This window comes from Remersonia thermophila, chromosome 1 (genome assembly GCF_042764415.1).
Source record: "Remersonia thermophila strain ATCC 22073 chromosome 1, whole genome shotgun sequence".
NCBI lineage: Eukaryota > Fungi > Ascomycota > Sordariomycetes > Sordariales > Chaetomiaceae > Remersonia > Remersonia thermophila.
In genome coordinates, this window is record NC_092217.1 from 529,883 (window position 1) to 550,215 (window position 20,333).

The 20,333-nt window shown below is 59.5% G+C and overlaps 7 protein-coding genes and 1 non-coding gene across 8 annotated transcripts; 2 read left to right on the plus strand and 6 right to left on the minus strand.

Moving 5' to 3' along the window:
* Positions 1-361: 361 nt before the first annotated feature.
* On the minus strand, positions 362-1,056 carry VTJ83DRAFT_151 (uncharacterized protein; the record flags this gene model as incomplete). The annotated part of the gene is made up of 2 exons (XM_071007677.1): positions 362-711; positions 855-1,056. The coding sequence occupies 2 exons, from the start codon at positions 1,054-1,056 to the stop codon at positions 362-364; spliced, it is 552 nt and encodes a 183-aa protein (XP_070869504.1).
* Positions 1,057-1,957: 901 nt separating this feature from the next.
* Positions 1,958-4,232, minus strand: VTJ83DRAFT_152 (uncharacterized protein; the record flags this gene model as incomplete). The annotated part of the gene is made up of 2 exons (XM_071007688.1): positions 1,958-2,535; positions 2,627-4,232. The coding sequence occupies 2 exons, from the start codon at positions 4,230-4,232 to the stop codon at positions 1,958-1,960; spliced, it is 2,184 nt and encodes a 727-aa protein (XP_070869505.1).
* A 1,149-nt stretch (positions 4,233-5,381) lies between these two features.
* Positions 5,382-6,588, minus strand: VTJ83DRAFT_153 (uncharacterized protein; the record flags this gene model as incomplete). Its single annotated transcript, XM_071007699.1, has 3 exons — positions 5,382-6,016; positions 6,083-6,441; positions 6,509-6,588. 3 exons carry the CDS (start codon positions 6,586-6,588, stop codon positions 5,382-5,384), a joined length of 1,074 nt encoding a protein of 357 aa, XP_070869506.1.
* A 4,067-nt stretch (positions 6,589-10,655) lies between these two features.
* VTJ83DRAFT_154 (uncharacterized protein) lies at positions 10,656-11,415 on the plus strand (the record flags this gene model as incomplete). The annotated part of the gene is made up of 2 exons (XM_071007710.1): positions 10,656-10,950; positions 11,012-11,415. The coding sequence occupies 2 exons, from the start codon at positions 10,656-10,658 to the stop codon at positions 11,413-11,415; spliced, it is 699 nt and encodes a 232-aa protein (XP_070869507.1).
* A 1,783-nt stretch (positions 11,416-13,198) lies between these two features.
* Positions 13,199-13,945, minus strand: VTJ83DRAFT_155 (uncharacterized protein; the record flags this gene model as incomplete). Its single annotated transcript, XM_071007721.1, has 1 exon — positions 13,199-13,945. The coding sequence occupies one exon, from the start codon at positions 13,943-13,945 to the stop codon at positions 13,199-13,201; it is 747 nt and encodes a 248-aa protein (XP_070869508.1).
* Positions 13,946-14,944: 999 nt separating this feature from the next.
* VTJ83DRAFT_156 (uncharacterized protein) lies at positions 14,945-15,898 on the minus strand (the record flags this gene model as incomplete). The annotated part of the gene is made up of 1 exon (XM_071007732.1): positions 14,945-15,898. The coding sequence occupies one exon, from the start codon at positions 15,896-15,898 to the stop codon at positions 14,945-14,947; it is 954 nt and encodes a 317-aa protein (XP_070869509.1).
* A 1,868-nt stretch (positions 15,899-17,766) lies between these two features.
* On the plus strand, positions 17,767-17,858 carry VTJ83DRAFT_t2. The gene has a single exon. It is a non-coding gene; the product is annotated as a tRNA-Glu (tRNA).
* Positions 17,859-18,455: 597 nt separating this feature from the next.
* VTJ83DRAFT_157 (uncharacterized protein) lies at positions 18,456-19,771 on the minus strand (the record flags this gene model as incomplete). Its single annotated transcript, XM_071007743.1, has 5 exons — positions 18,456-18,822; positions 18,900-19,276; positions 19,346-19,416; positions 19,478-19,514; positions 19,583-19,771. 5 exons carry the CDS (start codon positions 19,769-19,771, stop codon positions 18,456-18,458), a joined length of 1,041 nt encoding a protein of 346 aa, XP_070869510.1.
* Positions 19,772-20,333: the final 562 nt, after the last annotated feature.

Genomic DNA, 20,333 nt, shown 5'->3' on the forward strand with positions numbered 1-20,333 from the left:
CCCCTTTTTTGGGAGGGGGGAGGGGGGGCAGGGAGTGGGCGATCTTGTGGGCATTTTTCCTAGGCGATGGTGGTTGGACTGTTGTTTTTCTCTCCACTTTTTCCTTTGTTGTTTCGCTGGATACGGGCGCTGGGGGGTGGTTCGTCGGTACGCCGACTTTTGATGTATTCTAGTGGTTTTTCTCTCCTGAGGTATACCAAGCCCAACACAAACACAAAAAAACATTGTACAATTCCAACAAACCATACATGGGCACGTAGCACCCACCCTTGTTCTCCATCACCCGATGATCATGCAGAAAGAAAAGAAGACTCCAAAAACGATACTTCCCCAAGCCAAGCAACAACCAGGCCGCCCCACGTCACTTGAGCTCGGGAAAGTTTCTCACAAAGTGGCTCGGGCACTCGTACCCGTCTGGGTTCTTGTGCAGGTACAGCTGGTGGTACTCCTCGGCGTCCCACCACCGGCCGGCCGGCAGGATCTCGGTCACGACGCCGTTGTCCCACCACTGCGCGCTCGCCCGCGCCGTCACGTCGCGCGCCGCGGCCTCCTGCTCGGGCGTGTGGAAGAAGATGGCGCTGCGGTACTGCGGCCCGCTGTCGGGCCCCTGCCGGTCGCGCGTCGTCGGGTCGTGCATGCGGTAAAAGAACTCGACGAGCTTGGCGTAGGGGAGCTGCTTGGGATCGAAGATGAGGAGGGTGGCCTCGGCATCTGAAGAGGGGAAGGGGTTCGTCGCAGGCCATGCGTTAGCTCACCGATCGGTTCTGCGGGGAGGGAGGAAGGGAGGGAGGAAGGGAGGAAGGGATGGAAAGGAGAGGAAAAAAGAAAAATAGGACAAGGAGATGTGAACGTACGCCCCGTCGTTCCCGTGCACACCTGCCGGTAGCTCGGGTTCTCGGCGTCGCCGCCAATGTAGCCGACGCGCGCGTCGTGCAGGCCCTTGCCCGAAAAGTGCTTGCGAAAGGCGTGCTCGACGCCCCAGAAGCATCCCGCGGCGAAGGTGGCGCGCTCGGCGCCCTCGGGGACGACGAGGGCGGGGGTCGTCGGCGACGTCATGACGGCAGAGCTCGTGAAGGGCCGAAGGAGCCGGGCCAGGACGGACGTCATGAGACCGAGGATGGGTATGTGTGTGTGTGCGTGCGTGCGTGCGTGTGTGTGATCTGCAGTTCCCCTCGTCGGGGTTTATGACTTCTTCGAACGGGCAACGACCGGATAGCTGCGGCCTGTGGGTGGTGGGGTCGGCGGGATGGAACGCTGTGTCTATGAAGCGAGGGGATGGTGACAAGTTTCAAACGATGGCGCAATTCACCACTTTCCAAAGCGGTGTTGGCTAGGTAGTCGGCGTCGTTGCCGATGGAGAAGGCTGGGTCAAAATGCCGAAACCTCAGCGACATCTTTATGCTCCGTTGATCGAGGCTCCGGCTTCCCGTGAGGAACTCGTGATTCCAAAGCCCCGCCTTGGCGGTCGCGAGCCGGCGGCGCTGTGACGTCGACCGACCGTGAACGCCGCTAACGAACGAACTAGCGCGGGGTATGCCATGACAAATCTCACCAGGTGCCGGTGAATTGGGCAGCTGGTTCGATCTGTTGCGCTAAAGATGTACAACCGCAGCGCCTTGCACAGGAGGACGACAACATCCATGGCACGCACAAGAAAAAGCACCAGAGACCATAAGCAACAAAGATGTGAGCGTTATGAAACGGGCCCCCCCCCCCTATATTGGAAAGTCCGTCCGCTAGATCATGATCGCTACCTTGGAACGCCAAACGCCGCATCCCATCGTGACCTCATCCAACCCAAATGCCTTCTCGGTGCTCGGTGGTACAGCTAAAAAAAAAAAAAAAAGGCAAAAATAAAAAAAGTAAAGAATGAAAAGAAAAAAAAACCATCAAAAGAATTTGAAGAGGGAAATGAGAAAGAAACAAAAGCGTGCGCATCAGAACAGGAAAAAAAAAATCACAAAAACATGTTCCTGCTGTCGGCGTCCCGTTTGCTCGAGCCCGGCGCCGTATAGTCCACGCCCGACAGGCTGCTCAAGTCGCTCTCGAAGAGGGCCTGGATCTTTGTGACCTGCAGCAGCTGCTCCAGGTCAACCTTGCGGCCCTCAAAGGCGGCCAGGCTCTCGGCGGCCTTGACGGCGTTCTTGATCTGGCGGCCGTTGAGGTCGGACTCGGCCAGCTTGTCGAGCCCCTTGTCGTCAATGTCGACGCCGCCGGGGACCAGGTTGCAAAAGTTGCGCCAGATGGCGCGGCGCGACTCGGTCGTCAGGTCCGTGTAGCGGATGGGGATGTGGATGCGCGACTTGAAGGCGTCGTCAAACGCCGTGACGCGGTTGGTCGTCAGGAACAAGATGCCCGAGTAGTACTCGAGGACCCGCAGGAACACGCTGACCATGGCGTTGCGGTGCAGGTCGTGCAGGGACCGCCGCTCCAGGAACACGTCGGCCTCGTCGATGAGCAGCACCGCCCGCCACGTCGACGTCATGTCCATGATGCGGGTCAGGTTGCGGTCCAGCTCGGCGCTGCAGGTGCCCACTGGGCAAGGAAAATAGTCGCGCGCGTTAGCCAGGGGGGATTTTCCATTCGGTCTTTTGGGAAGGGGAGGGGGCAAGGGCCTTGAACTTACGGTCGCCAGACGACACCATGTACAAAGGCCGCTTGACGTACTCGGCAACGCACTCGGCCGTCAGCGTCTTGCCGACGCCCGGCGGGCCGTGCAGGACGCACACGAGACCCATGCCCTTGCCCTTGACGATGTCGTCCATGGCCTCGCGGGCCTGGGAGTGGGTGGAGACGAGGGCCTGGACCGTCCTCTTGACGCCTGCGTCGAGGACGAGGCCGTCGAAGCAATTCGTGTTCCACTCGATCTCCTCGAGGTCGTCGACGAAGAACTCGAGGAACTTCTTGACGGTGAAGGAATAGCCGCGCACGGCGGCGTTGGCCAGCATGGCCTGCTCGTCGGTGAGCTTGGGCTGGACGCGCTTGGTGCCCGCGAAGGCGAAGCCGCCGTGGCCGCGCTTGAGGCTGCGCTCCATCTTGTCCTTCTCGGTATCGAGGTCATGGCACGTGAACGCCTCGTTGGGCTCGAGCCGAAAGTACGTCTTGCAGTCAATCATGACGCGGCCGTTGACGGTGAAGCGAACGTAGCCTTGGGTCGTCTTCTTGACGGCGATTCCCTCGTAGCGCATAAAGTGCTGGTCCACAAGGCCCTCGAACTTGCGGCCGCGGGCCAGCAGCTCCTCGCGCACGTCGTCGGCATCGTCGAGCATCGCAAGGGGCACGCAGGGCAGCTCGTTGATCTGCGCCAGGCCCTTGTACCCGGGGATGCTCAGATCGATGCAGCGAAGGCCGAGGCGCTCGCCGTCAAAGTCGACGTATTCCGAGGATAGGATCAGCGACGAACCGTTGCTGCACGTGTTGTAGTAGTACTTTTCGACGCGAAACGCGCGGTTTTGCCCGAGCAGCTTGCAGTAGACGATGGTGCCCGGCTTGAAGATGGTCCACGCCTGGTCGAACGCGATGACCTTTTGTGACCAGCATCGGTCGTAGGCCGCAAGGTCGCTGGCAAAATGCGTTGAAATCCAGCTGAGCAGCAGACGCAGCTGGGACAGGGACTCGGGGTCCTCGGCGAACCGCTTGGTGCCCTCCTCCTCGATCTCCTTGAAGCAGTGGAACAAAGGACGGTACGGAGACTCGATATACTGGTCCTCGAGGTCGACGGGGTCCTGGGGGAAGTCCCCCAGGAAGTCGTACAAGAGCTGGCGTAGCGGCTGGGGGTTGACGTAGAGTCCGGTGCTGTCGTACGTTTCCTGGTTGACGTAGTTGCGCACCACGCAGAATGCGTACAGCTTCCACCAGTCGACCTGCTTGGGCTTCTCCACCTCCATTTTGCGCTCGCAAAAGTAATACTCGTCATCGTCGCCGACGCGCCGGTCGAGCAGCTTGATCTCGCACTTCATGGTCTGATCTTGGGCCTCGCCGTCGGGTGTCTCGCCGGCGCTCTTGTCCGCGGGCTGTTCCGCCGGCGTCTCCTTGGGGGTACCCGGCGCCTCGGAGGAGGACGAACCCTCCAGCACCGCGGCGACCTGCGGTTGGTCTTGCGAGGCCTTGTCGATGGCGGCCGCGTTGCCGTTCGGCATGGCGGGGTCGACCTTGTGCCCGTTGACAGAGATGACTTCGATTCTCTTCTCGGTCCCCTCGACGGGAGGCTCGGCGAGGAGTCCGGGAGCCATGATGACGTGTGGGGGTCGAGGCACTGACCGAGCGTTGCGGCGTTCAGTCACTTGGCTTGGGTGGTTTGGGAGCCAGACGAACGGTTCAAGGATGGAATGACAGCGCCGCAGCCAAGAGAGCACCAAGCCGGGAGAGCAGGAACCTAGCAAGCAACGAAGAAAGAAAGCCGAGATGGTTCCGCGATGCTAGTATGCCTTGTCAACCATGGCAAAGCATGGGAAGGGGATTTCTTATGCAAACCTCCGGCTTCTCTGCCCCCTTCTGTCTTCTGTCTCTAGGAGCGCTCGCATGCGGCCGACTAGCTGCGCAGTAGATGCTCTACAACCTGGAAGGCAGCCTGACGGCGGCAAACCATCATGTTCATCCCCATGCATGCGCAGGGCTTGCGCAGGCTCCAGCGAGGATGCAATGCGAGCCCCGCGCCACCTCGGGCAGAACAGGGCTGCTTCGCGCGGGCGCACCAGGCAGCAGTGGGCAAGGTTCCCAAATGGCCTCTTTTCTTGGATCCACCGCAAACTGCGCAGAGACGGGAGCCTGCGAGCGATCAAGTGTGACTCTTCTGGCGATAACCTCAAGTGCCTGCATACTAGCTACCAGGTAGGTAGGTAGGGCACGTACTGCGTACTTGATACTGTGTGGTATGCCGTAATCATAGTATGTACATACAGTACACAGTTGTAACTAGGTACTTCCTTCCCACCAGGGCCAGGCACGTCCCGGCCAGGCAGAAGAGTGGGGTCTTGCTGGGCGCCAAGCCCCGGCACCTTCCAGGTTGGAGGCTCCGGCGCGGATGGATCCACTGCGTATGGGGCCGATGTGGGGTTTCGTGGCTGTCGGGTCAGGTCTTCGACGTCCCAGCAGCGTTGGATCGAAACGTCAGACGGCGACCCAGGCAACCTCTGGCACTTTGGGGTCTTTGCTGCAGCGCAGTGACAAGGCGACAAGATGCACCCTGCCGGGTGGCATTCTCATATTGGCCTGACAAAAGAAAACAAACATCTCACGCATCCAATAATCCGATAACACAACGTTGCCGGCTCCTATCTTTCCCTGCGCCCGGATCCATGTGTCCGATCGAGCCCCGGCCAACCAAGCGAGCTCCCCCGAATCCTTCACGTGCCTAGACCTAGGCCTACGTCCGCCTCGCCTCACAGCCTCGACCCCTCCTTACCATCGACCCTCTCTTCCACCAACACCTCTTCGCGCGGCCGCACCTCCAGCCGTGTGGGCCCATTCTTGCCAAACTTTACCACCACCACCCGCTCCCAATCGCCACCCCGTCCCGACCCGGCCAGCTCGCTGCCGGGGTTGTCAAGCCCGAGGACGGTGCGCCCGTCGCTGCGCCTCGCCAGCACGACCGACGGGCTCATGACCTTATCCGCCCACGGGATCGCGCTGGTCGGCCGCTGCGGGTGCCGCGTCGACGTGGGCGTGCGCCCGAGAAAGTCGAGCAGCGCGGCGCGTTGCTGCTCCGCCCCGCCGGCCTTGGCGAGCTGCTCCGCCACCAAGGTGAGCAGGTAGAACTGCGGCGGGAACATGACGATCTCGCCCGACCGCGCGCGCGCGAGCCAGCGCGTCGCGTCGTCGAACGCGGCCGCCGTGTGCTCGATGCCGCCGTCGTGCGTCGGGGTCGGGATCAGCGTCTGGCTCGAGCGCAGGAGCCCGCCCGGGCCCACGGGCGCGTCCGCGGCCGACGTGGGCAGGAAGTAGAGGTACATTTGCGTCGTGAAGCGCCGGGGCGGGCCGTGAGGCGTGATCCAGCGTGTGAAAGGGATGAGGTTGTCTGGGCAGGTTAGTCACCGCGTCGGTCCATGCGTGGCGAAGGATGCTGCAGCGAGGCCAAGCATACCAATGTCGGGCTCGCCGCCGTGCTCCCTCAGCCAGTCGGCGAATTTCACCTTGTTGGCGTGGACCAGCTTGCGGCCTGCCTCGCGCACGTCGTCCGCGAGCTGAAGCAGCCCGGCCTCGCGGCTCTGACCCAGCTTCTTGGCGAGCAGGATGCCGCTCTCCTCAAACGTCTCGCGGATGGCGGCAAGACGGTAGGCCGGGCCGTCTCGGTGATACGCCGGGTCGCCCGGGCTGGGCAGCGTCCCGTCATGGAAGGACGACAGGTTTCCACCAGGAAACACGTGGGCTGATGCGAACGAGGTGGATGTCTTCACCCGCGCGAGCAGAAGCACCTGGTTGGTAGGCGACAAAAGCAACACGCTGCGAAGGGCCGATCAGCTGCCGCATCCGTCTCCGGTAAGGGGGGGAGCCGTGCATGTCCGCTCACCTTGCGCTGGGCCTGACCGGCGGCGGGGGCTTTTTGGCCTTGGTTTCTGAGACAGCGCCAGCCTTCGGTTGGGGCGACATGGTGGAGGAGTGTCGCACAAAACAAGCAAATCTTGGAGGATGGGCTTGGCTTGCAAGTTGGGGTCCGGGCCAAGGTGAACCTGCGCGGCACAAGATGTCTGTCGGCGTCTCAGACACGCGGAACGCCCGATCTTGGATAGCTGCGTTGAGGTGAACCCTGTGCCTCGGCGTTCGCAGCAATGATGCGCGTGTCACCAAGAGAAGTGTGCATCTACACGGAGCCAGACCTCCTGCCATTTCGCAGAAGGTCCGAAGGGGGGGGGGGTGGGATGGGTTTTGACTTTGAGGTTATGGAAGACCTCTCTGCGCTACCAGGCGTTCTGCCGAGGTTGCGGCTTTGCCCCGGCACGGCCCCGCCTGCCCCCACTCGGCGCCGATCCGGGTTTGGTCTTGTGCCAAATCGGGAAACTGGGGAACTGGGGAAACTGGGGAACGGGGGAGCGAATTACGGTTCTACTATATTAGTATAATAGTGAAAGGATTGGGGAGCCCCCGCACGCGCTGCTTGCCGCGGTTTTGCAACACCCGTCAGTCCCAACCGGGTCTGGTGTCATAGTAGTTGGATCAACAGGAGACGAGAAGGTCCTGCACTAGAGTTGGCGCTGCTTGGGTTTTGTTCTTGACCTATGACTTGGTTGCTTGCGTGGAGTCTGACTTGGCACTCCGGCAGAATACAGACTGGAGGAAGAGTAGAGGAATCGGAGTGGAAGTGAAAATGAGGAGGGCCATTTGTGAGCATATTTAGAAAGGGAAGTCTTTACGGATCATCTCAGTTTGCAACGAAGATGCCCGTTAACGTCTTACCATCGTGTCCGTACTGTACCTATCCAATCCGACAGCTGATAGTAGGTTAGCTGCCGTTGCAGCCAGCATGAGCGTTAATTAACTACTTCTACCAAGACGAGGATGAACAAGATGGCGTCAAACCCGGTCATGTCTCTCCACTTCGTACCATCACACACCGAATTTGCTGTCACTGTGCTTCTTGACAAACTCTCCTGTTTGCCTCGTCTCCCGGTTCAACGCTTTCTGCTGGACATTATGTAAGTGGCCGATCCGCCGAAGCACCCCATTCCTTTCCATACTGGGGCTTCAAGGGGGGGTGGGATAAGCAGGCGGGGCTAACGGCAACAACATCGGGGTGGTGCACGCGCTTTCGAGTGAACCTGGGACGAAAAGCTACCAACCTCTCAACGTATCGCGATACCTTGTGCCTGTAATTAATCTACAAGATCTCTGTGTTCCTCTTGACTACCATGCCTCTGCCGTGTTCTTGCTAGGGAACGACAGCATCTGCGTCACAGAAGGGACAGGAGGAATCAACCTTGTCTACACCTAGGTAGGTACCCAAGGTACCGTCTACCAGAACTGCTACGCTTTCCAAGAGGCTTGTTTTACCGGCCGTCTTTCATCTCTGCATTTGTAACAGCGTCTTTGCCCACCACCAACGAGAGCGGCTTTTACCATCCCTCGTCAACAACAGTCACTGAAGGCCGTATTGTCAGCAGAGAGATGGACCTGATTGCTATCGCCACAAGTACTGTGCCATTCGGCTCGTAAAGTTCCTGCTGCGTTGCGGTACGAGGGTCGTGGTCCGTGACAACCACAGCTACACTCCTCTCCACCTCGCAACCTGTGACAACAACGTGGCTGTGGCCAAGGCACTCCTCACGAGCGATTCTCCATGCATCGGGAACCCCCCAACAAAACGCGCTCACGCTCTTGATGAATATCATGGCCACGCTGCGCTATGTATGGATCGCCAGCGGCCTGGGCTTCGGCCCCGTTGTGGTCAACCTTCTGGTTTCCCCAGGACAGGAGGCCATCAAGTCCCGTTGCTGCGACAATGGACATGTGCGCAACGCTCTTAGACCATCGCTCTATCGCCGGAAGCGAGGCGGTGTCCGCCAACGTGGGCGATGAACATGGAACAACCCCGACCATGTACGCAACTCCGCAAGGGGTCATGGAATTACGTGTGACGCGGATGCTGGTAACGCAGCGCGGGGCAGACCCTCGGGTGCGGACCCTCGGGTGCAGGAGCATGATGGCGACGGAAGCCCTTTGGCAGGCGTGCTGGTTTGGCAGCCGGCCGGTGCTGTCTTCTGGGCTAGGAATGTATCCAACGCGGGACCGGAATGAGAGAAATAGGGAAGGGAAAACGGCGCTCGACATGGCAAAGTCGTGCGGGCATGCGGAGGTGGGGGAGTGGTTGATGGGAATGGGCGCCGGGGAGAGGGAACATCGGGTAGTAGTAGTCCTTTGTGAATACCTAGGTATCAAGCAGGGCTTGGAGAACACGCTACCTGCCAAGTTATGCACTGTGTACGGCTCGATTATCACCAGATTCCGCGTTGGACGCCGGCCGACGAGCAGAGATCGTTGCTTTTATTCACCCAACGGAAAAGGGATGTGAGGCCCGTCCGTCACGTCGCAGCCGGCATCCTTGCAGCGCCGGTTCTGAGCACGGATGTTGCGCAAAAGGGGGTCTGGATAGCAAAAGAACCATCTCCGACCAAGACGCGCAGGAGGCGGCAGCGGCGGCGGATGAGATGCAACTGAGAGCGGAATTGTAACCGCTGGTAGATCAGACCGTCCAAGCTCGTTGTAGGCGGGCACGAACGACCCGAGTCTGTCTCCTCGGCCTTCGGGATACCGAATAGAGCCTCGGCCATAGGTCTTTACAGATCCCGACTACGATAACCCGGAAGCGTTCCCGTGGAACGAAGCATTGAAGCGAGAGAGAGAGAGAGAGAGTGAGGCGGATCGGCAGCTACCACTTGGTCGTGTGTAACTCGCCCGTCACCGACTTGGATCCCGACCACGGTAGACAGCGAGATCAAGCGAGGGAGGATGCTTCCGGTAAAAATTCTTCGCGATGACCAGTTATCGTGGTCAGCGAGACACGTGTCTTGTTGTACTGCGTACCCCGAAGTTCGTATGGGCGATCGCCATCCACGCCTACGCGGTCCGTAACGGGGGGGGGGGGGGGTTCGTTCACGAGCAAGTAACGTTAACTGAAACATCCGTGATGTCCAAGGTGCTTCTGCAGAGCTTACTCGCCGACGATAATGGAGTCCTGCATCGTTTCCGTGTGCATGGGCCCGGGTTCTTTCGTTGGGGGGAATCTGCTGGAAAGGTAATAGGGCAAAGCGCTTCAGGACTGGCGTTATACTGCGTACACCGTATGTTGGAGGTTTCCGGCCCAACAATTGATCAACCCATCTGAGCTCTGCGCAGAGGTGGGGGGGCAACGTTGCTGCTGCAGCGAGTCAGCGAGCGGAGCAACCAGAGTGCAAACAAGCCTGCGAGATCATGCAATGTCGGTGAGATCTGCTTGGTAGGTGTTCTTGATTCACAAAACTTGCCAACAAGCCAGGGAGGGGGGCACATGGGCACGCCAAAGGGGCAAGGATCGGCATCCCCAGGCCGTTTTCCTGAGTCCAGGCCGGGTCCTTGGCCTGTCTAGGGTCCGGGAAGCAAGGGAGCATACGAACTTGATGCATGTTTCAAGACGTGGAACTTAAAAAGTGCTGCCTCCTTCTGGATTCATCAGTGCCGGGCACAGATACGGCAAGGAGCCGGCACGCTCGAGCCGCACGCATCGCCAAGCTCGCTCCATTGTTTCGACTCCGACGCAACGGACCGCCGGCTCGCTTGCGTTGACCGCCGTCGCCAAGTCTCACACCCACCCTGGGCGATGACGCATCGCCGCCGGCACGGGAATCGGAACGTCTCGATTGGCCTCTCGGCGGCTCGGTGCAGCTTGACATACCAGCCGCCGCCCTGCCCGTGATTCGGGTGTCCTTCGTACCTCCAGCTTGATCGGCACAGGCGGAAGGCCTCCGTGCTTGCGGGTGATATCAGTAACACCCCCCGGCTTCCCCGGATTTTTCGCGACTCAGATAGCACACACCTCTTCCGCCGTTTCGCCCGAAGCTTCTTGTCTCATCACCGCGGGCCGCCCGGCTCTTGGCTTGACGCTCCCTCCAGCTCCCCGGTATCCATGCCACAAGTTTCACTGCGACCCTTCGACCATCGCACGCGTCCGTGACTACCGCAGTAGTATGGCTATTCCGGCGAACGCGGCCGTGAGGGAGACGCGACGGAGATCGACCCCGTTGGACGTGGAGAGCGTGAACGTGATCAAGGCGCTGACGACCGCCGAGTACTCGCGGCGCCAGTTCATCCTCAACTTCGCCGCCAGCCGCAACACGCAGCTGCTCATCCCGGGCCGCAAGTCGGAGGCCGTCAAGGCCGCCGAGCAATGGGCCGCGAGACATCTCCACCTGAACGGCCACCGTGCGCTGAACAATGACTTCTTCAAGTACCTGGTGGACGAGTACCTATGGGCGACGCACGGTACGCTGCTCTCCGCGCCCCTCCCCTCCCGGGAAGCGCCTCCGCATCTAACAGACCGCAGTCGGCGATGACATTCCTTTTCCGTTCGCCTTCATGCATCCCCGGCCGGCATCCTACGAGGAGGCCGCCCTGAGCCCCCGCGTCGAGTTCCACGAGAGGATCTTTGACAGCAAGGACGCCAAAGCGGCGGTCCTCCCCGCGTCCACGAGCGCGCCGCTGCTGGCCGCGGCACCGCCGTCTGTGCCGCCGCCGACGCAGCCCCGCCAGGAAGCGTCGGCAAATCAGCAGCAGCAGCAGCCGCCGCCACAGCCGGAATCTTCTTCGCCCAGCCCAGACTTCAAGCGCAGCATGTCGCTGAGCAGCGTCGACGAGATCAAGGCGCGGCGCAAGCTGGGCCCGGAGAAGTCCCCCTTCTTGGTGCGGCTGGGCCGCTCGTGGTCGAGGCGCTTCTCCTCCGCCTTTTGACGAATCGACCCATACCGGTCCCTTGCGGGAGGGGCCTGGCCTGACTGTGGTTTGCGGATCAGGAGAGGGGTCCTAGGAAACGGGCTGGGTAGGACCGCCGTGTCACCACCTGATCCGTTTGTGCGGCACGGCGCCGCCAGGCCCTGTCAGCCGTCGGCAGCGGGATTGTTGGAGGGGTTGGATCCTTGGCGATGCGGGAAGGGATCGGGACATGGCCGATGCCCTGGACCGGCCGGACTTGGCTTTTCTTGGTATTGGAGCAAGGCCGTCTTGGCTGCGTCGGGCCCGGTTGGCTCTGTCTGCGAGTTCGGAATTTGGGCGCGTCGAGCGCTTCAGGCCATTCGGGCGACTCAGCGTCAGACCGCCTGTGCCGTACAGGGGGCCAGCTCAGGGGAAACGTCTCTTGTACTACTATGTTATTATCTTCAGCAAACGTTTTGTGGTCTTCCAAAAATATAGATGTTTCATGTCGTGTTCACCTAACGAATAAATTATGCCCAACCAAGTCGTCGCATTCGCCAGGGTTGCCGTCCCACCGACGTACGCAGTAACTTCGCAGTACTTCGTATGTGCTGTGCACGCACATCCACCCGACCCCTGGGCCGATCTTCTTCACGACCTCCGATTCCGCGCATACACAGTAAATAATAATCCCTACTCCTTTTCTTTCTCCCAATCGGCAACCTTGTTTCTGGCCTGATCGGGCAATGTGCTGTGCTGTACCGCCTGCCAGTGTGATTGGTTCACAGCACCGGTAATTCCCGTGGGCTTCTTGAGCCTGTATGAAGCACAGAACGGAGCGGCTGCACTTCTGCCGCACTAGTTGTTGTTGAATCGTCGTTATCAGCTGCGCCCGGATGGTTGCGAGCCAAAGGAACCTTACATTTGACACATCGACCTGGTCAAACAGCAGCAGATGGTCTACCGGCCGCCCTGTGTTTGCACCTCGCCTGGAGATCATCCCCAGACGGTGTTGACGAATTTCATCTGAAACTTCACGCCGTTGGTCCTGAGCCGGACGTTGCGCATCGATGTTGGCAAACGGCACCTCAAGCCGGCACGCCCCGTCGTAGTCCCTTCGGTGGCCCACCGCCATCGACGCCATTGGTGTTGACGGGCAAGCCCGGGCCCTTGCGAACATGCGGGTCGTGTCTCCAGCGTACCATAAGGTAGTTAGTCTGAACGCACCTGATGGCTCCACCGTCTTTAGAAGGATCGCACGGTAGGGGAGAGCGCGTCGCCCCCCCTGAATACACACCGCTCGCCACCGCCATGATGTCGCCACTGCCAGGCGTGTCCCGGAGGCCATGCGCAGGATAACGCCGCTAGGCTTCGGAGCAAGCTGCAAAGGCAGGACCGTGTCGTCGCCTGAGGTGCGGATGGTGTTGGTATCTGAGTTCATGACAACCTTGAAACGAGGAAGAGGTCGCAGCCCAGTGCCTTCTATCCAAAAGCCGATGCCGAGTCAAGGGTTCTCAGGCTGTGAGAAGGAAGGTCGGCATCATACGGTGTACATGGTGAGCATCCACCAGCTGACCCGAATCCACCAGCGGTCGACGAGAGAACTTGCACCTGATTCAAGAGCCGTGATGAGCCGAGGATGAGAGCGCACATGGCGGGCCCGAATGGTTGAAAGTATTGACTCGTTGGCTTCGCGGAAATAAACCACGATGAGGGCCCCGGAGGTCGACGCCATGGTGATGCTATCATCAAGACGTCTGGCTCTAGAAATAATTATTCGTTCAAAGTCTCAGCCGCCTTGAGGATGCCCTCCATCATATCTTCATCTATCCCGGGGCGACTGGTCCACCTTCTGGATCTCCCCACTTGTTGAATCTTTCCGTCCTTCGTCCTGTGCCTCCTTCTCAACCTCGCTGCTTGTTGAATCTTGCCCTCCCTCATCCAGGTCCTCCTTTGCGACCTCGTCACCGGTTGAATCTTTCGATCCTTCGTCCCGTGCTTCCTTTGTGACATCGCCGCTTACTGATCCGTTGGATTCCAGCTCAGAGAAATTATACTCATCCTCGTCATCGTCCTTGGACCACATACACACCAGCTCCTCGTACCCTTTGCGCAGCTTCGAATTCTTCTCCACGAGGGCAACCAACAGGGCGTCAATCTCGGCGGCCGCGGCGTCGTTGGCCTCCCGCATCTTGGTGGCGGAGTAGGGGAACGCGGACCGTTCATTCTCGGGCATCGACTTCTCTATCTCGACCAACCGGGCGTCGAGTTCATCGTGCGTGTCGCGGAAGTTAGACCTCATCTTCTCAAAGTCTTGTTCGTCGCGCTCGTGCTTTGCGATGTGTTCTTGGGCATCTTCCGGGGGTCGGAACGTCAACTCAAGCACCTCCATGTCCCTTTCGAGAACAGCCAGAGACGCTGCCAATCCGGGCTTCGTCTTGATGATGGAGTTCAGGAAGCCGATGAGGCCCTCTAGGGGCAGCGACGTCTGAATCTCGGCGTCTTCGTACTCGTGTTGCAGGACCGTGAGGCGGCCTACTTGCACGACGAGGGACTCGACGTTCGCCATGGCGGCCCCCTTCACCCCGATCCAAAAGTCGTCCTCTCACATGATGGCTTGTTCAAGAAGACGGCGGGCGGGTTCCTGTGGCGACGACGGTGAGTTCCCCCTGAACACGCCTTGATGTTCTGATTCGTTTAACCCACCAAGTGTTTCTGGCAGCACTGTACGCGGCGCTCAAGGCTTTTTAGCACAGCGACGTCGACTGAAGCTGCTGGCTGGGTTGGCTTTTGATTTCAACCTCGATTTCGCATCGTTTGTCCCCTCGTGAGCCCAACACAGCCCAATTTATGTTTTACGAACAGTGTGGTTGGGTCTCCGCCAAGGCGACAGGGGGAGCGAAAGCGGGATGTTTCGCAGCGTGACCCCTGACAAACGCCCCGAGCTAGCACCCGTTCTAGCCCCAACGTCACAGTCGCAAGTAGATAGCGGCGTGTCCAAGCCCCGGCTGCCTCAAAACTAGCATTAGAAGGGAATCCACTACGCAGTCACCTGGGTTAATAGACAGAGATATCCAGAGGCCTCCTTTGAGGAGTCAAAAAGGGGCATGCCAGAGGCAAGACTTGGCGTTGGCTGTGAGGGTCCGACGTGTTTGAGGACGGGCTTGAGGACGGGCTTGAGGACGGGAATGGGGGCGAATGAAGTTGAAAACCAAGTGAACAAGTTTGGGGCTGATGAGACGAATGCGGATAGGCGGTTCAAAAGCGCCTTAGTCTGGGTCACGGAAAAGCATCAGCATCATGATTCCTATGTGGGATGGCTCACTCAGGGCAGCTTGCGAAGGGTTGAGCATGGCCGACTTGGACTAGCCATTCGATTGCTTTGGGTGTCGCAGGATACTTTGCTACTACTGCCTCAGACAAACCTAGATTGCATCAAGGGGGTTGATTGTGTCATGAACAGCTCGGAGCCAGAGGTTACGACGACAGGTTCATGCATCACGACTAGGTCTCATGCAACGGTGGTCCAAAGAATCGGAATTCTTGTATAGTTACCTAGTTTGATTACCTAGTCATCGTAAAACACCAGACACCGCACCTCGATGCTCTGCCGCCCCTTTGTCCCCTCCGGCGTCGCTGGGTCTTCAAACGCGGTATGCGGCGTCAACGCCGCCACCCCCTCCCTCCCCTTCGGCTGGCCCTGCGCCCGACTATCAAAGCACTTGATAAACAGCGCCTCGTCCGGCGTCATGTCCTTCACGTAGTAAAACTTGTGCCTATCGCTCGGCACCACGCCGTAGGTCTCACCGCGCACCTCGTATCCCTCCGTGCTGTTCACGTCCTGCGTCGGCTCGGGCGGCCGCTCCTTTCCCCGATCGTCATCGTCCTTCTCCCCTCCCGTGCGATGGTGCAGCGGGTACAGCAGGTCCACCGGCACGAGGTCCTCGGGCCGGGTCGTCCGCCAGTCGATGAGCGCGAGGGGGAAGTCCGTGGCCGGGTGCCCGATGGGCCGCCAGACGTTGATGATCTGGTACCTGCGCTGCAGGAGCGCGTCGACCTCGTCGCGCGGCCGCTTGACGTGCCTGCGCACGCGGGCCTCGGCGGCGGCGGGGGTCTGGTCGACGTGGACCTGCTGGACGGGCTGGCGCGGGGCCGAGGGGTCGCGCCGCCGGATGGTGTGGTCGAAGATCTCAACGTGCGCGATGCCCGGGAGCTTGGAGCGGAGCAACGCCTCGACCTCGGCGTAGTAGCCCGAGCGCACGGCCGCGTCGTCGGTAAAATCCTTTTCGGCGGCCGGGGAAGTGTAGAATGCGAACCCCGAGACGTCGATGTCGGTGCCGAACTTGCTGGTGCCGGATTCCGCGGAGGCCGACTCGGCGAGGGCGTCCCTCAGATTGGCGACGCTACGCTGGCGGCTGGTGAATTTGAAAGAGGGCGGCCCGCCGTCGACCTTGGAGAAGGGCTTCGTGCCCGGCGCGATGGACGCGGGGTCGAGGTAGCGGAAGTTCCCCGTGGTGGCCATGACGTGAAGGAGCTATTGCGGCGTGCGACGTGACGATTCCCGCCCAGGCGTGTTGAAACCCCAAAGACAGAGAGGAGAGCGGATGTGGACCTTTATAGATCCGAAAACTGGAGGTTGTGACCCGCCGGTGGACGTGTTCATTGATCAGGATTATTAATAATAGACGGTGGGGTTCAAACACTACTAAGGCGCAGCCAAGACCATCGTTGGAGATATGGCGATCACGACATCGCTCAACATCGTCCTCTCCGCTCGGCCATGACAATCCTGTTGACGTCCGCCTTCAACGACACGAGTCCCTTGTTTAGGAAGGCGAATCGAGCATGACTAGTGAAACAGGTGAGCTAGAATCCGCCTAATTTCATAGCCAACTGTTATCCGGGGCTCAAACATCATGCTGGAATTAATTACGGCGCTCCTGCACGCCCCAGTTCAAACCTGTTGTTCGCAGTTTTGTTGTTGGTGCAGAGATGGACATCACCAGTTGAGTCGTCGGCTTGCGATCCGAGGACCGAAAGCTTCCTAAATGATGCTTTAGAGACTCGTTTGGAGGTTTGGAGGAGCTCGGAAACCTAAGCCTCTTGAGATCTTGTCCTCAACATCTTAGGTGTCAAGAGCATCTGGTAAACCGTTGTAGTTTCTAAGAACAACAATATTGCTTGATAGCATGGTGCTCTATGGAGCATCTCGGCCTGTGTGTCGGAGCCGGATGCCAAGGCCGCATTCTGAGTTTCGTTGGGAGATGTCTCTCTTCACAGTTGCCCTAGTGGCGCTCTCCGCAACAGGAACAAGGCATACCTAGGTACCCTGCTGAGCAACGCTCTCACGAGGCATCTGGTTGCGTTCGGAGGTATGGGTAGCAGTATCAAACACAAGATGGAACCGGACTTTCAGAGATGCCAATCGGAATTGGCGGAATCCGTAGGCGCCCCCTACATCACCGAACCCGACCGATTGGTACCGATTGGTAATTGCAAGCCATCCCGCGAGCTTCTCTCGGAGGGATGTCATGCGCACGGCGCAACGAGACTCGCCTCACCCGCCATCAGGCCGAGCCTTGAAAGCTCAGACGTTGATGGCACCTGATAGGGGAACAACAGATGCAACGGACCAGAGATATCCATATCCCAGCCTGAAGTCCAGGCTATGAATGGATTGACATGGCGATGCATCCCACAGCTCGGTCCTAGACCATGCTGTGCGCGATATGCCGAAATCCTGGCGGATGTGATACCCGGACCGATGCATTGACATTCCTTTTCAGCACCTACCCACCCGGGTAATACCGACAATCAGCGCGTCGGCGAAGCGCAGGACGGAGGGTGTCAACGCATCGCGCCGTGATCCGCGCCTGGGGAACTGGATTGCACAGAACGTGGGACGAGACACTATCGCCTCCGGAAAACCATGGTACTATATTCATAAATGAATCATCGTGGTACGTCACTCGATAATATTCGATGAGACCCTACGGCTCCTCCTCATTGACCCAAAGAGTGACCGAGATGGCGGGGCAGGTATTAGATGGCGTTGCGCCTTGGGCCACCCGCTGATATTATCCGTACACCTAGGATTGGACGTTCTTCTTTTCTGAACCAGCGCCTTGACAACACCCGAACGAAGCAACGTTTAGCTGCATCCCGTCTGTTGGTCACGTCCGGTAACAACTTTGCGTTGGGCCCCCCCCCCCCCCCGGCCGGGCGGTATGGAACCCAGCCCGGCAAGAAGTATACGTCGAGATCTCGGCTAGGTCCACTTTACACTAATGCCACCCGCCTCACTGATCCACCTCCTGCGCAACCTCCGCCACTCATGAACGCTGCTCCGGCCCACCCAGAGCACAACCAGTCGGAAGCCACGCTCGACAATCGGGTATGGTGTAGCGGTAACATCGTTGACTCTCACTGCTTAGCAGTGACTGCTCTCTCAACAGCCCCGGGTTCGACTCCCGGTATCCGAGTCTCCTGTTCTTTTTTTTGGCTTTGTTTTTTTCAAGTTCGTTTCTGCACCAACGGAAGAAATGGTTCATCGCATCTTGGTGTAGGCCATGGGCTTGTTTTTGCACTGCACCATCACCCACTACGGTATGTGACCTGACTATGTGGAGTTACTACCTTACCCGCACAGACAGTATATATTGTATCTACACTACATACCTGTGGAAATGAGAGTGCACCGTGGTGGTGTGGTACCGTAGGTATTATCGCGCCAACCTCATGCTCACATGAACAACATTCCTCCTGATTATGATCCGCTTCAGTTCAGATATTATCCAAGCCCCAAAAACCCAATCCATCATGAAGAACCTAGTACCAGTGCCTAACCAAAGCGCCCTCCTGACCGAACGTTTCGTAATCCAAGTTTCGTAATCCAATTTCTTGAATCCAAGATTCCCAACCCAAGATTCCCAACCCAAGATTCCCAACCCAAGTTTCCCAACCCAAGTTTCCCAACCCAAGTTTCCCAACCCAAGTTTCCCAACCCGAGATTGATTCCCAACCCAAGTTTTCCTGACCCAAGATGATTCTCCCAACATATCCAACATGATAATAGCACATCATACCCGCTCGCCGGCGCGGCTTCCTTGCTCTCGGCTGTCGAGGTCCGAGACGTTGATTGTTTTGAGGTGTATGTCGATGGTGTCGTGGTCGCACGGCTGGTACCGGCGACGACGCGCTGGGTCGAGCGAGCCGGACCACGGTTCCGAGTCGTCGGAGCGGCTGGGGTAGCCTGCGAGGAACCGCGGGAAGAAGCGCGAGACGACGGGCTTGAGGGTGGGGATGCAGGCGACGATGATGGCGATGCTGACCTCGAGCATGGTCCAGATGCTGATGATGACGAGGTCCGGGGTCGTGTCGTGCTCCACGTCGATGAAGCCCAGGCGCAGGAACTGCAGGCAGCGCAGCAGCGAGATGATGCACACGCTGGGGGGGGGGGGGAGGGTAGAAACGTCAGCGGGGGTTCTCCGCGCGGCAAGGTGGAGGAGACGGCGGCATGGTACCTGAAGCCGAGGAGGAACACGAGGTAGAGAGCGACCTTTTGCCTCGGCGGGATGTGCAGCTTGTGCAGCACGGTCAGGGGCAGGATGGAGATGAGGAAGTCGGTCGCGATGTTGATCCCGGCGTGGCTCCACCAAACGTTGCCGGGGTGGCAATAGGCCGTCTCCTTCTTTCCGACGTCCCAGACGGCCTCGATCGGGACGCAGGTGGTCAGCATGGTGGCGATGATCCAGGCGTGCGAGATGCCCACGACGCCCAGCATGATTTTGGCCGCGAGCCGGACGTAGTGGTACGTCAGGACGCGGACGTACAGGCACAGCACCGAGATCTTGACGAGCACCAGGGCGAAGAAGTAGCATATCGTGATGCCGAAGGAGATCTGCTGGCGTGGTTAGCGGCGGGCCAAGCCCCGCGCCGTTTCCGACGGGGCTCTGCGGGTCGGGCGCACCTTGAGGTTCCTGACGAGCGTTTCGTGGTCGAGCACGGCATACTGCCGGCCGAGCCCGCCGTGCTGGATATCTGCGCCAAGGTTAGCGCGGCGGCGCGGCGGCACGGGCCGGAAGGAGATGGTGGGGCCTACTGGTGATCTGGGCGGCGAGGAGGCCGATGCCGAAGAGCTAAGAGGCGGTTAGCCTGCGATAGCTCGCCCCTTGGCGCGGAAGCGACGCAACCGGGACCCCCGTACCCAGGAAAGCACCAAAAAGAGGTCCTCGAGACCGAGGGCGCGGAGAATGACGCCGCGAGACCAAAGGCGCAGGCCGACGAAGAGCGTCGTCAGGGCGACGCATACGACGGCGAGGGGGATGACGGGGTCGCCGTAGTAAGCGTTGGGGTCCGCAGGCGGAAGCGGAGGCGGGGAAGAGTTGCCGCTCATGGCTTGTGCGTGCAGGGGATCATGGCTCGAGAAGGCTCCTGCGGTGCGCTAGGTACATACACGTCGTCGGCGTCGTCGGCGTCGTCGGCGTCGTCGTCAAGCTGTGCTCCGGAACCTTGTGTCGACCCGGAGACGGCACAAGCACGGACGAGCAGAGAGACGTGCGGTGCGAGGGGCGTGCGAGGCATTTGCGTATGCATGATAAGTCCATAGCGATGGGTGCAATCTGCCGTTTATTGATGGGCATCTTTTGATGAATTGCGGCCGCGCAGAAAATCGAGCCGGCCCTGGCTGCGCAACAACTTCCCCGCGCTGCGGTTGGCGCCCACGCGGCCCGGCAGCTCGGCTTGTTTGGCTGGGATGCGACGGCGCCATGCCCTTGTGGGTTAGGCTGACAGCCGGGTCTCCCGGATCCTGGAAGCGAGTGGCATCTCGCGATCCTCCCGGGGGGGATCCAAGCCTTTTGACGACGTAGGCTCACCGATGTGGCGCATGGCCAGCCTGAGGAAGACTAGCCAAAGCTTATGTTTTGCGTCTCTCTCTCTCCCCCCTGGCTCAAGGG